This window comes from Zeus faber (assembly GCF_960531495.2).
Source record: "Zeus faber genome assembly, chromosome: 9".
Classification (NCBI taxonomy): Eukaryota; Metazoa; Chordata; class Actinopteri; order Zeiformes; family Zeidae; genus Zeus; species Zeus faber.
In genome coordinates, this window is record NC_137197.1 from 15,264,548 (window position 1) to 15,279,354 (window position 14,807).

Sequence of the window (14,807 nt, forward strand, 5' to 3'; positions counted from 1 at the left end):
ACCCCCCCCTCAAAATTACACTTGGCCAGATGGCTGCATAGACACCAGCAGTCCAAACGTGATGTCACTGCCACTCACTGAAAAGAAGACTCACTTTTCTCTCTGCATGGATAGAGGGCACATGTACAAAATGGAGAAAAAATAAAATAAAAACTAACTAGGGGTAAAATGGTGAGCTTCCAAAATCAGCATGGATCAGCGGGTAACATATTTACACAGTAAATCAAATTTAATCTTATGCTTATAAATGCTACAAAAACAGTCTTATCTGGGTCCAACGCTCCCGAAGCGGAATGGAGTTATACACCGCGCAGCACGGGCAGGTTGACTCATTCGTCGCCTCTTGTTCTGTCCCAACGCGTCAAGATCTTGCTTGACCTCACGACTCGACGGTATTCAACACATTTCATAACCCCTGGATTACGCTCGAAGCCAAAAACCCTTCAGCCCCCACCCCCCCCCCCCCAAAAAAAAAAAATTTGAATTCAGCTGATCGGAGACGTCGAAAAGACGGAACGTTGAAAAACAACATTGTTAAAATATACGCTCGAGTCACTTTCTGCCTCGACCAGAAGGCAGTGAAAAGCCTGGCATTGCAGACGATGGAAAAAAAACAACAACAAAAAAAACTTTTACGACTTTTTTTTTAAATTGTGTGTGTGTGTGTATGTGTGTGTATAATAAATATATATAATAATATAATAATAATATATATAATAAATAATATATATATAAACCCTCGGATGGGGCTTTTCTTCAGTTCTCGGGGATCTCTGCATCAGACTGTAGCTTGACTTATTGGAACCACAGGCAACCCATCCCTCCTGCCCCAGGGACGGGAGTGCGGGGCAAGCCGTGTCGGTGTCGGTGGAGCCAAGCGCACCGGGGGATCCGGGAGAGGAATTCAGGCTTCACGGAACCGAGAGTTCTCTCAGGCTGGAGTCTACGGGAGGTCGTGTTGTTTTTGCGGTGGCCCCACTCGGAATGAAGCAAAACGACGAGCGGGACTTTTTTTTTAATTTTATTTTATTTTTTTATATAAACTGGAATCGATCGCGATCCACGCAGAAAACACATTATTAAAGACAGTGACGTCATTAACGGGATGTTTTTTTTGTTTTTTTTTGTCGTTGTTGCATGCGCGACATTTGACATCACCACGCTGACAGACGGGCAGCACTTACCGTGGTTGAACATCGCGGATCGGAACCGGTTGTTTGTCATATTTTAAAGCGCTTCTTCTCTTCCAAAGTTTGTCGCGGGCGTCCGAGCAATTAGCGTCGCGATGTCCCTCCGACGTCGGCTCCAGCGGCGAAACAAATATCGCCGCCGCCGCCGCCCCCCCCCCTGAGCCGCTGCAACCAAAATGTTGAGACGGACAGCCTCCCTCTCCGGCACTTCTGGTTCCCAGTGTAACCCACACACACACACACACACACACACACACACACACCGCACACACACGCCGCGCGGTGCAGAGCCAGCCTCCCGCAGGACCGATGACGTCACGAGGAGCGCGAGAAGCCGCAGCGCAGGAATGAAAACAATCGCACGTGGACGGGACGGACGCGGGTCACGTGATCGTCCGGTACGGAAGCGTCGTCGCCTGGTCCTTAAAACAAACAAAACAAACAAACAAAAAAAAATCGACCTTTTGCGACTATTCTTATTAAAAAAAAAAAGAATAGCCGAATAATTCTGAAATCAATATATCATTTGTAAAAAAAAAACTAAGCAAAGAAAATAGCGAAAATGTGTTGGATGAATAAAAAAAACAAAACGCCTCCATTTCCCTAAACGCCGTTAACGAGGAAAATGAACCTGTGAAGTCTTGTGAAGTGTGTTTTCATTCATTTTCCCTGTCTCACACACAACACAACAACGCGCTGGTTCCTGTTTCTCCCAAACAAGAAATCGCGACAGTAACTGCGTCACGTCACACGTTGAAGGAACTCACCTGTGCGTCATGACGAGGAACGGGGGGGGGGGGCGTCGAACACTACGGAAGACGATTAGGGTCAAATGAATAAAGGCAAGGTGTCATCAATCCAGGGGGTCTGTTCCTGTTGTGAACCTGACAATCACTACTCTGTATAATCACGTGATAAAATGGAACCATCGATTGTCAATATGATTATTATACAGTAAATACTATTGTCAGGGCCTGATTATATAAGAACAGGCCACGCTGTCATTATAGAGTACAATTATTCAATTAAATAGTGATATAATGTGTTAGATTTCCACTGTGTAGTCGCTTAAAATGAGGAAAACAATATAAGTTATTCCTCCAACGCCTATAATAATAATATGTGAAAACGGACAGAAAATAAACCAGGAGTAAAGAAAGACGTCCAAGTCTGGTTTGTTTTCGAAGCAATAGGTTTATTTAGGCTCAGACAAAAAATCAGTCACCTCCCCAGATCAGAGTCTAAATATTCACGTTCAGGAATAAAGTGCAGAGTTGATTTCACAGCTTGTGTAAAAAAAATAAAAATAAAACAGAACAAAACTAAACAGAATATCATTGTAAAATATCAAAACGGACAATAGATATCTGGAGAAAAATAAATATAAGGAACAGGAGAAATTCTCAGAAAAAAAAACCCCAACATGGTATCAGCAGTGATATTCAACCGTTTGAATCGGGCTCGCACTTATGATACAAACAAAACAAAACAAAAGAACAAAAGAGGAACTCAGCTTTAAATAAATGTTTCAGAGTCGTTGGCAAGGCTAGCTTAAAACAAAGGCACAGCATTGTTCAGAGGTAACGATCCTTTGCAAATAAGAGCTACGGTAACATTCATTCAGGCTGGTCCTGCATGCTGGACACGGCCTGGACACAAGTGGATGTGGAACACGAAGCAAAGCCGCTCACTGGGACTACGCTCCTTTGACTCACAGGAGGCGGAGGGGGAGGCCTGTTTCGACCTTGTGCACACTGAACTTTGCACTACAACCACTACTTTTTTCGATGTTGTCGTCGTTGTATTAACACGACTGCAAAGAACGCTCCAGCGTATTACAGCCCTGAGCATAGAAGAGTGCGATGGAGTGAGAGAGAGGACACGGGCCCATGCGTGGAGGCGCTCTTCTCTAATAAACACCGAATAGCGGTTGAAACCTCGTTGGGCGTGGTTTCGCGGGACCAAGCGGTTTGGAAACAACACAGAACCTCATTCGCAAAGGACCAGCCACCAGGCAGCAGGCAGCGCTGGGCGAGTCCATCCTCTTGGTACCAAAGACTAGACAGAACCCTGTTCTTAAGATGTAGTTAATCGGGAGGAATGCCGCTCTGGATCAGACACCGTTTGTTGCCTTTAAGGCAAAATCGAAAGGTTTGGAGAACTGACAAGTTTCTCACACAGTCTGTGACGTTGCAAAGTTCTCTGTTTGGGATATTTCCCATGCTCAATAATATCATGGCCACCTTTAAAAAGACAGGGTGTGTACATTATCTATGGCTTCACTGATCCCAGACTGGTCCCAGTCTTGTTATCAAGAGGATGAATTCCCCAGAACCCATTTCTGTTTTTTTTTTTTCTTCTTTAATTTAAAGGCTCTTTCAGTGTCTTGCATTCATAACATCAACCTGAACCAACGTGAATAGCCCAAGAGAGAGAGAGAGAGAGAGAGAGAGAGAGAGAGAGAGAGAAATAAGAAAACATGGCTTCATCCGGCCATTTGGTAATATAGTGCAAATGAAAGTACTCAAATCTATACAAAAACATGTACAGTGGTTCTTTATAAAAAACAGTTGCTGTGATTTTTTTTTTTTCCTTTTTCTTCTTCTTCTTCGCTTCTCCGACCGTTTGACGCGCGTCTTTCTCCTTTGACTTTTTCTTGAATTTCATCATTCATTTTCTTATTTAAAATAGCTTAGTTTAATAGCAGTAGGGGATATATCAAGATAGTACACCATGCAGCAAATTAAAAAAAAATAAAAGAAAAAAAATAAAAGAAAGAATTGAAGAGACACAAATTGTGTGTTGAAAGGTGCAAGAGAGAAACGTTGGCAGCGGAACAGATAAGTCCAGAGGGCTGCGATAGTGACTATTATATGCGATGCACATAGACGGACGTGGGGAGCGATGCACGTGTACACAGAGATATTTACAGCCAGCATTTAAGTGTCGACGAACAGCGAGGCGTCCCAAAATAAACTTTAAACAATGAGAGAAATACGTGAACAGCATGTGAGACGAAAGTAAGGTGTGGTGGAATTCTAAAACTCATCATCAGACTTCACCATGACAGGAGGACTCTCTGTTGAACAGAGAGATTCATAAACTTTGATTTCCGGTGTCATTTCTCCTAAAACAAAACTTGCGATGTCGGCGCCGTAACACTGCAAAATATTCAGCATTACAAAAGTTTAGAAATAAAAATGTGTATTCGATAAAGATACTGTGATGGAATGTAACAGGGAACTACGGTTGGAGTTGAGTTTTCCCCTGTGATGACCAACGTCAAAATAACCTCTCGTCGCACGCCCAGTAACCTCCATCGTCCTTCTTTCCTGCGTTTCAACTGGTCGTCGCCGAATAAAAATATGGCAATGCAGCGTACGTATAGAAAATATGTCTGTACATTTACAATATTTAAAACATTTACAATGTCATCAGCTATGTACACAATATGAAATTGAACACGTACAGTAGGATTTCACCACAACATGACGGATAAGCCGGAAGCTTCTCAAACCAGCGGACCACGTACCAAATGTATGCCAAGAGGAGTGTACCTTTAAGAGCAGTCAGTGCTACACAATGCATGTGTGAGACGCAGCGATACGGACACATGGAGGACGAGCTATTGGAAGTGGCCAAAATGTATTCCTCACTACGGAAGCGGAGAAAGAGAAACACTATTTACAGTCATGCACTTCTTTAGAAAGCTTTCAAAAAGCTCTAAAGGCTCTGCACGACGAGATCGTGCGAGTGAATGGCGTGTGGATTTTTCCTCAAATCTAAAAGGGGGCGGGGGCTTTCCCTTTCCACTTTTCGATGGCTTCTCGTCCACGCCCGACGTTAAATCCAATGAAACCAAGGTCGTACAGGATCACAAGGCTCTGTCAGGACCCAAAATATGAGCGTGGTAAAGCGTTGGTTTAAGACGAATTGCTTTTTTAATACACATTAAGATTAAAGTATTGACTGGTGTGATCGGTGATCGGCCCTACCGACTTTGAATATACTACAGACAGGATTCAGCAGCCGTGTCGTGATTTAAAATTTGGGCCTGATTGTACGGTATATGACCTGGTCCTTGTCAAGATTAGGGTGCAGCGGTATATCATGCAGCAGTGATGTGGAAACGTCACGCCGGTCGAACGTCTGAAATGCGTGCGTCTCGCGTCGATGGCTTTACAGATCCATGTTTCTTCCTGAATCCTCCTGGTAAAGCCTGAGCTGTGCCAAAGCCACACCACCCCGTGGCCGCCTGGCCCGCGGCAGGGTAAACACGGCCCACCTGCCCCCCCCACCCCCACCCCCGACCAAAAGGGGTGCAGCTGCCGCCCTCTCGCCACCGACCGCCACGCTGCAGCGCTTCCGGGGGGCGGGGGGGCGGGGGGGCGGGGGGGGGGTTAAATGCGATGTCCCGTTTCTCCCGTCTCACCGGGCCTACTCCGGCTGCTCGGGGTGCGCCGGCAGGCCGTTCTCAGAGTGCGTCAAACTGTGTGTTTCCCAGAAGGCCTTGTGCAGCTGATCCAGTTCGGACACCAGCGGCAGGCTGATGTCCAGGTGCATCCTCAGGTTCTCCAGCCACTCCAGCAGCTTAGTGAAGGGAGGCCTGGAGATAAAGCCGGTCGGTTAGGGTTAGAAGCCAATGCTTATTATTCCAATTGCAAACAATTCAATGTACGGTTTACCCAATTAAAGTAATGATCCATCGCTGACATTCTAAATGTGTCTGTCATTTTTGGTAATATTACATGAAGCACGTCTGACCGTTTGTCTGCATCGAGGTCGCAGCACATGGCGGCCATGGGGAAGAAGGCAGCGGGACAGTTGGGCGGGCAGTAGTGCTCCAGGAATCCAGACACATTCAGCCCAAAGTCCATGGCTCTGGGGAGGTAGTCTGGGTCCGCATTCACCCGACCGATGATCTGGAGGGGGGGGGGAGATGGAGGGGAAGGCGTTAGGGACAAATGGAAGGGCGTTCAGAAAGGTTTTTCCGGCGAACAGTAAGGTGGTCCCCTCCGCTCTTACTTCAAGGTCCTTTTAGTCCGCGGCAAGTTGAACAGGTTCATTCACATCAGACCACTTGTGTGGGTGGCCGAAGCCACATTAAAAAAAATAAAAATTCTTTCCCACCCCCTCCCTCTAATCTCTGCCCTTCCTTCTGGCTAATGGCGTCCATGTGGGGACCTCACACTTTCGGTGACCGAACAACACCCAAAATCTGTGGATGGTGACAAGAGCCACACCCTCGGCTCACCAGGTTCCAGGCCGCAGATGAATCTAGTCAAGTGTTAGATAAGCCAGGTTTTGCTTCCTATACCATGAACGGATATCTTCATACTGCACATACTGGCACACTTTTAGGCCAAACAATTTTACACATTCCTGCACATACTGTACAGCTTTATTAAAAAAACAAAAAAAACAGCCTTATTTTAAATATTCTTATATATTTTACATATAATTTTGCATTTATGTTTCATGCATGCACCGTACATCAAGACAAATTTCTTGTATGTGTAAACTTACTTGGCAATAAAGATTCTGATTCTGATAGATTATAATGAGTTAAAATTTGAAGACAGGCTACATTTTTCATTCTAAATTCTTGTAAAACAACAAAAGCAATTTGAAATTCCGAAAACCCTGCTTGACATAACAACGAAGAAGGAAGGTTGTATGTTCTTTATGCTGACTCACCAGACATGTGTTATTTATGGTAAATTACAGGAAAAAGCGCTTTTCTGAGATGATCAAGCATTTTTGGGTTACACCTGACAGCACTGCCTGGCGGTTTATTTCACAGCAGAGTTTCAACGTAAAGGGCCGCTTACCTCACACAGCATGATGCCAAATGAAAAGATATCTACTTTCTCATCGTAGCTTTTCCCTGGAAGAAGAAAAAAAAATGTACGTGAAAACGTGGCACGGCTGTTGAATTTAGCATTAGGGTTCTAAAAATAACTGTAAGGGTAGATGTAAAGGGATGAATGTTTCAGGAGATGGCGACGACTGTCGAGGTTTCCCTTGGGGCGAGCTGCTTAGCCGCCCGCAAAGCTCATCCAAAGAATGTACACCTCGTCTTTTTATATTCTACGTTCTACTGTAAGTGTACGGCTCAATATTCAGAAATTCAAATAAATGTATTTTTAACGAAAAAGCCCCGTTTAAATGACGTCAAAAATGGATTTTGTGTGTGTGTGTGTGTGTGTGTGTGTGTAGTCCTCAGCTATTTGCGATGCCTTCTTTCCTATCCTTTTGTAGAAACTGGATCTTAGAACCCGGTCTATGTTATTATTTGACTGTTCTCACTGACATAAGCAAAGGTTGAAACCACAAAACCAGGCTGCCGCCCGTACCGTGGATCATCTCGGGGGCCATCCAGTAGGGGTTGCCCACCACGGTGTACCGCTTCCTGCGGTCGGCCTTCTTGATGCCCGGCAGCTTCCCCTGCGAGAGCTTGTCCTGGTGCTTGTCTTCCACCATGAGCCTCGCCAGGCCAAAGTCCGCCACCACCACCGTGTTGTTCTACACAAGGAGAAAAGAAAAGACGGACGGCAGCAAAAAAAGTAAAATATGGGGAGAGGAGGGAAAAAAATAAAAAATAAAAAAAGACGAGAGAGGAGAGCGGGCGAGATGAGAGAGCGAGGCGCAGAGAGAACAGAGCTCTGTGCTTCTGGTGACACAACAATGATGCATTGTTTTGGGACGCCCCCTGCGCCGGCTGCTTAAAGTTTAATCACAAGCTTCTCGTGTTCCTTTGCCTCTATTTACCAAATATTGCACCAAATTGCCCCATCATCTAGAATTCAGGTTTTCGGGTGACGTACCATAAGGATAACATTCCCTCTGTTTTCCCGTACAGTATACATCACCTCGGGGTGATTTTCCTGATGTACGCGGTGGTGTGTGTGTGTGTGTGTGTGTGTGTGTGTGTGTGTGTGTGTGTGTGTGTGTGTGTGTGTGTGTGTGTGTGTTTTTAAGGGGGCTTAGCCCCCGGTGCCTAGCGCTAACAAAGCTCTCCTCTGTGTTTGCGTGGCGAGATCCTCTCTGCTCGGACGTGAGTTGTCAAAGCTGTCATCAGTGAGCGAGCCGGGTTGTTTTCTCAACAGACAGGTGCACTCTATTATGCTTCAAGGAAAACACAGGGACACACACACGGACACACACTGGCACACGAGCGCATGTGCTCTGCCCAGAGCCGCCACTACATGTCTAAAGTAAGCTTTTACACCCGCCTTACTCTGTAGACCTTGTGACTGTTTTACACAGATGCACGCACGCACGCACGCACGCACGCACGCACGCACGCACGCACGCACGCACGCACGCACGCACGCACACACACACACACACACACACACACACACACACACACACACACACACAGGGTCTTACCTCTCGGACCAGACAGTTGTGTGAGTTCAGGTCTCGGTGGATTATGTTCATGGAATGCAGATATGACTGAATAAAAAAACAGGAGGGGTGGCGGGGGGAGGGCAAAACAAAAAAAAAAAGATAAGATTTAAGTCGTAAATCTCAAACTTGTGCCAAGTGGAACAAGTTGTCATTGTTTCCACTTTTAAGACACAAAGCCTTGACTGAAAAACTACCTTTGAAAATGCAGTAAACCGCTAACACGCTAATCTCATCAGAGAATCTCAGTAAATAACCCGTAGTCCCCAAAGAATTCATTCTGTAATTTCCCCAGGAGGATTGAATCTATCACCACTTTACACTGGCACTGACATTGTAGTTGAGAGAAGTGGCCACTAGAGGGCGATAGGAACACTTTATTTCCTAACTGTACTTCAGCCTTCCTCTATAATGTAATGTCATTTTAACTGCCCCAATCATGTCAAAAGATAAAGAGATCTCACAAGTTAAAGTATAGACTGGGACCGAATCTTTAAGTTATTTGTCTTTTTTCATTTTTCTACTCACCATGCCAGCCGCTATGTCATTGGCAAAGCTGACTCGCTGGTTCCATGGAAAGTTGCTGTCCTGTGGAAATACAGAAATATTAATAACCTCTTCATTATCAGGTATTAACTAATCCTAATCACACATACACATACACAGACAAAAACACACACACACACACACACACACACACACACACACACACACACACACACACACACACACACACACACACACACACACACACACACACACACACACACACACACACACTGCTCACCATTTTTTTAATGATTTCCCTTAAGGTGCCTCCTTGGATGTACTCTGCAATGAAGTTGAGTCTCTTGTCCTTGTAGAGCACACCGATAAACTTGAGCACGTTGGGGTGCTCGAGACAGCGCATCACCTTCACCTGAAACAATAGAGACAAGAGTTTTACACGCACACCCGCCATATGCACGAAATATGACATCACCGCAGTGGAATGCCCCCATGGCCACGATATCAGAGCGCTCGACAATCTGGTCCCAGATCAGCCCAGCTGGTACACATTGGCGCTGTGAAATGAAAATATACACGCACAGAGATGTCGGAATTTGAAAGAAATTTGGAAGAATTTGATAAATATTTAACATATTTAGATACACTGTACATATTCAAATATTTAACGCGGCCGTGCAGACCATCTGGCTTTAACATTGAGAGTGTAAGTTCAGTTCCCATGTGGTGCCTTCTGTTCCTTTCGTGTTTGAATAAGGATCATTTTGATAGGGAAATGGCCTTTTTGATGTATCCAATGTATCACTGAACATTACCCTGGATTGTTTGATCTGTTCACTTATTGTATGACAATCAGATTTATTTCATTGGAGGTAAATAATGGTCGTCGATCGTGGGCGACGGGCAGGTTAATTAAAGGGCAGAGGGCTCGGCTGAACAGAAAGTTTGATTCCGGGGTCTGGAAGCCATGTTTGGACAGTTAGACCGACACCTCATAGACTCCCTTCCTGGAGGAGGAGACGGATCATCTTGAGAGGATCACCGTGTCCACACCCCAGTGCACTGTTCAAATTCCAACCACACCTCCACTGAAAGACACACGGCTGACATTCTATTTGACAATGACTCTGCTGACCAGTATACTAACTATACAACAACTATATTAACTATACAATACTTATTTTACCACTTTACTACAACTTCATTGCTGTTTGCGTTTACATGTACATACATATATATATATATATATATATATATATATACAGTATATATACTTTTATATACACCTACATCTGTATATAGTAGTTAAATGTTTATGTTTTAGCTCGTTGTCTATGTTTCAGCTGTATGTCTAGTCCATGCATGTACATTGAGAGTAATGAAAAAAACAGAGTCAAATTCCATGTGTATGTGAACATATTTGGCGAATAAAGCGGATTCTGATTCTGAACGTCACAACGATATATCTCGAAAGGTTGCACTCCAATTAAGGCGACAGGTCCATTGAAGTTTTTATTTCTTGGCGGTGAGCGCACCTATTACTAAGAAATGTTGAAATGCTCTCGTAAAACAAATGACGCAAACACACTCGCACGCGCTCGCGCACACAGACACACAAAGACACACAGACATGGGAACCTTTTGTAGCCCTAAAAGCTCCTTTAATTAGAAGGCTCTTAATTGCTAAAGTAGGTGTTAGCAGGTGAACGATCCCTCTGGAACTCTTAATGAGGTCTATTACCGCTTGGTCTGAGTCACACCCTGCTATCTCTCTAAGTTAATGGGAGCACGGGAGGAGACCAGTCGGGGAGGGAAGTGAGTAGAAACAGCTCATTTACTATATCTGCCTAAATCCTCCCGGCTGCGTTAAGGAGTCTGCGCTGATGCCTTGTCAAATGGCTTGTGGGAAATTGAGTATTTTATGGTCAGAATTGTATTGTGGATTGTATTGGGGATCTCAACCACTCACTCACCTCTTTCAGGAATGTCCTTTGGGTCTCATCGTCAAAGCGGATCAGTTCCTTCATCACCATCACCTCCCCTGTCTCCCTGTGGGTCACCTGAGAAAAACAACCAGAGACTTAATCAGGTTGATTCAGGGGCAGATCTCCCCCTCTCTGGCCCTCGCTCCCGCTCTCTCTCACAAATCTATCTCAATGCTGCCATCTTCTGGTCAAAGTAAATATGATCTAATGTCTTGAGAAGAGTTGTGAAGAAGAAGAATCTTTAATTATCACACAGCACACCACACTACAACGCATGCACGCACACACACACACACACACACACACACACACATGCACATGCTTTGGATGGTGGCCAGTGAAATGTGGCCTCTGCATTTCTCCCATCCTTGGCTTGTCCTTCCTCCGGGGGCGCAGCCTGGAGCAGTGGGCAGCATTCGGGGACGAGCCCGGGGACCTGGTGACAATTGTCCATCGCTGGTCAGACGATGATGGGTGCATGTTTTTGGTGGGGGGTCCTTACTGACGTTAGGTGGAGGAAACCCCATGTGAGCACGGGGAGAACATGCAAACTCCACACAGAAAGGCTCCTATTTGGGAGATAACCTGCCCGGAGCACAGTGCCAACAGCGCCCCAGGCGGGAATCGAACCCAGGATCTTCTTGCTGTGAGGCAGAAGTGCAATGCACTGCTGCTTCAAATGAACTGATTTTTGGCACATAGTGGCGTTTCTCCGTATACATTCAGCGACATTTTCGGTAAACACACCTTAATGGCTTGTCCGAAGCAGCCCTTCCCGAGCACCTCTCCGTGGATGAGGTCGGACGGGCGGAAGATGCGGTGCGTGCGGGTGGAGACGACGCGCAGCGACTCGGAGCGGTTGATGTCCTTCCTCTGGGAGAGAGGCGACGCCGTGTTACTGGAGCAGGGAGACTTGTCAATACTACAGCTCCGCCTGGAGTGGAGAGAGAGAGAGAGAGAGAGAGAGAGAGAGAGAGAGAGAGAGAGCAACAATGAGGAGACAGTGAATGGCTTAAGCTCAGGATGTTCTTCTGTCCACATTCTCTCCTTCGTAGTGAACTGCAGACTGCTCGACATAAACACGACCTAGAACTGAGATGAAGCAGCTTCTAGCCCAAGAAACACCATTCAAGAAACAAGCGTACAATCAAATTTCATGGTAAAGTGTCGTTGCATGGCTCTTATTTTAACTTATCTGATTTTGTTCTTTGGTACAAGCAAAATGTATGCATGTTTGAAATCATGCAGAAAGGCATTAAAGAACTTGGTATGAACCTTATTCTAAACACAAAACTGTTTTACAGTAATAACAAACCTCAAATTAACAAATAAAATGTTTCCATGGTGACTAATAATGATATACAGTAAGGAACCAAGAGCATGCTGACCAATTATGTTTCCTGGTCTTTTCAACATGTTTGTATTCACATGACACATCGGTCTGCAAGCTTGTTATGGCGTTGACAAGGCATCTCCTCATCTGTTCCACAGAACATGGAGGCACTCCCACTCCCCATGTTTCATGAATCCTGCGTTTGTTCTTTTGGTTCGGCTTGTAGGCCTTATTTTCCTCAACAGCAAAAGAGAGATGAATTTAAAGGGGTCCTATTATGCTCCTTTTTACATCTGTTAATATAGATAATAATGTATAGTCTCTGAGGTCCCCAGAACATGTTTTTGAAGTTTTTGTTACAAAATATACCACTCAGATTATGCGTTCGAGCCATTGTGACATGCCTCTGAACCCGGACGGTTCCAAAACGGGCTGTTTCAGTGTGTGTAGCTTTAATTGTGAACCAGCAGCCAAGCCCCTAGTCCTGATCCAATGATGTTTGAGCACAAGTTCCAGTTTCTGTGAGCCAATGGGGTGTGAGCTTTACTCAGGGCTTGTTTTATTTAAACTTTCACTGACTCACTGACCTTATCAGTCCACTAAAATCTGTTTCTGAAGGCGAGAAATAAGTTGCTGAATCTTCACTCATATTAGATCTACAAGGCCTAATTTAAAAGTTAGTTTTTGGTTGCTGTGCTCCAGGCATGTGGGAGACACGGTACAGTGCAGCGACGCACTGGGACTCTTGCAGGCAGGGATTATTTGTTTCATGTAAATGTTGGAAAATAAAAATAAAATAAAATACATAAATACACCCACAATAAAAACACACTATTTTTATTGGTTTTGTTTGGAGAAACGCACAGCGGATCGGATGGAGCAAATCACTTAGATTTCTTTGTCATTAGTTGACCTCATTATTTGACACTTTGGCCACGTCTATTATCAACATCCGGTATTGTAACATCATATATATGACAGAAAATAAGGAAAAGCACAATAGGTCCCTTTTAAGATCGTGTCTCCTGGTTCCTTACGTGATGATGCGGGAGCGCAGGTTGTTGATGTCGGGGTTGGGGGGCTCCGTGATCGGCAGGACCCGGCTGGGGCCGTCAGATATTGGTGTGGCGAGGGGGCCGTCGACCTGCTCCTCAGCTCCTGGAGAGCCAGGGCTGTGGGGGTCATGCTCGATGGTGAGCTGGAGCAGCCGGCTGGTCTCCTGGATCAGCAGGTCAATCTGGAGAGGGGGACAGAGGAGAGAATGAGGGAGAGAGAGCAGTTAATAAGCTGAGAAATAGTCTCTGTAAAAGCCTTTAACATGGTCTAATGGACAGAAAATGCAGAGTAGAGTATTACCGAGTAGAAAGATAATACAATAATGTCATTGACAAGGATGGTGCAGCCCTGTGGGAGCGGCTACAATAATAGCTGAAAAACTAGGTTAGGATTGATTGGCCCTTTTGCGAATGAATGAGCATAACTCTCTTCCTAGAGATGACATTCTTAAAATAGAGACACAAGAGTCTCGGCTGTCCGTATTCCAGTTCCAGCCTGAGCCTTGACATGTCTTAGGTAAAAAAAATATATATATTTAACCTTTATTTAAACAGGTAATCTCATTGAGACACGGGGTCTCATTCTCAAAAACAGAGCATAGAGGATGGAATAACAGAAAATTAATATTATTTTCTTTCACAATAAAAATAATGCAATAAGTGTGGTACAGACCTCATCCAGAGGAACGTTGTGAATAGGCGTCCCATTGATTTCCAGGATTCTATCTCCAACGTGAATGGAGTTCTTCACATCCGGACTGATGCAGTCGGCGTCCACTCTGAAACAGGTCGGCCAGGGAGCCGTTAATGGAATGTTGGCTCCCCGTCAAACCTCCACTCATGCAACGTTTATTTAATTTTCTTTTTCGATGAATCAAGTGCATTTTCCTTCATGACTCCGACATCCTTTATATCTCAACCCTCATCCCAATCTCTTACCATCGCTTCCCGACTGAAAAGGTAAATCATTTCCGCCCTTTTAAGCTTTACCCTTTCAGTTTAACCGCATTTAACCAGTTTACTTGACTTCAATGCACCCAGACCACGACGCAGCCAAACAAAAAACACAAAATACTTACTGGGAGACCCTGACGGTGTGGCCCTGCTCAGGGCTGTATCCATTAGTGGGGCTGACTGGCTGGTCAATTGCCACAGAGAATCCCCGCCCTCTGCGGCCATTGTTGCCCTCTGTTGCGGCCGGGATGGACACCAGCGTCACTGTGTGAGGAATCCTGGAGCACGGCGAGTCCGGCAGCGAAACCGGCGTCACGATCGTCTGGTAGTAACAATGACCACTGTGAAGAGAGAGAGAGAGAGAGAGAGA

The 14,807-nt window shown here is 45.1% G+C and overlaps 2 protein-coding genes across 2 annotated transcripts in view; both read right to left on the reverse strand.

Annotated features, from left to right (window-relative positions):
• The window catches only part of septin4b (septin 4b), a 42,749-nt gene extending 41,433 nt beyond the window's left edge, over window positions 1-1,316 (reverse strand). The window contains exon 1 of the mRNA XM_080006939.1: window positions 1,185-1,316. Within this exon, the coding sequence (XP_079863065.1) occupies window positions 1,185-1,224 (40 nt within the window). The 5' untranslated portion in view covers window positions 1,225-1,316. The remainder of the gene's footprint in view (window positions 1-1,184) is intronic.
• Window positions 1,317-5,595: 4,279 nt separating this feature from the next.
• limk1a (LIM domain kinase 1a) overlaps window positions 5,596-14,807 on the reverse strand; it is a gene marked incomplete at its 5' end in the record, with an annotated part of 40,379 nt that continues 31,167 nt past the window's right edge. The window contains 12 exons of the mRNA XM_080006325.1: window positions 5,596-5,796; window positions 5,955-6,112; window positions 7,022-7,077; window positions 7,547-7,715; window positions 8,586-8,651; window positions 9,132-9,191; window positions 9,391-9,522; window positions 11,084-11,170; window positions 11,843-12,029; window positions 13,466-13,665; window positions 14,157-14,262; window positions 14,563-14,778. Coding sequence (XP_079862451.1) covers window positions 5,628-5,796; window positions 5,955-6,112; window positions 7,022-7,077; window positions 7,547-7,715; window positions 8,586-8,651; window positions 9,132-9,191; window positions 9,391-9,522; window positions 11,084-11,170; window positions 11,843-12,029; window positions 13,466-13,665; window positions 14,157-14,262; window positions 14,563-14,778 — 1,606 coding nt within the window. The 3' untranslated portion in view covers window positions 5,596-5,627. The remainder of the gene's footprint in view (window positions 5,797-5,954; window positions 6,113-7,021; window positions 7,078-7,546; window positions 7,716-8,585; window positions 8,652-9,131; window positions 9,192-9,390; window positions 9,523-11,083; window positions 11,171-11,842; window positions 12,030-13,465; window positions 13,666-14,156; window positions 14,263-14,562; window positions 14,779-14,807) is intronic.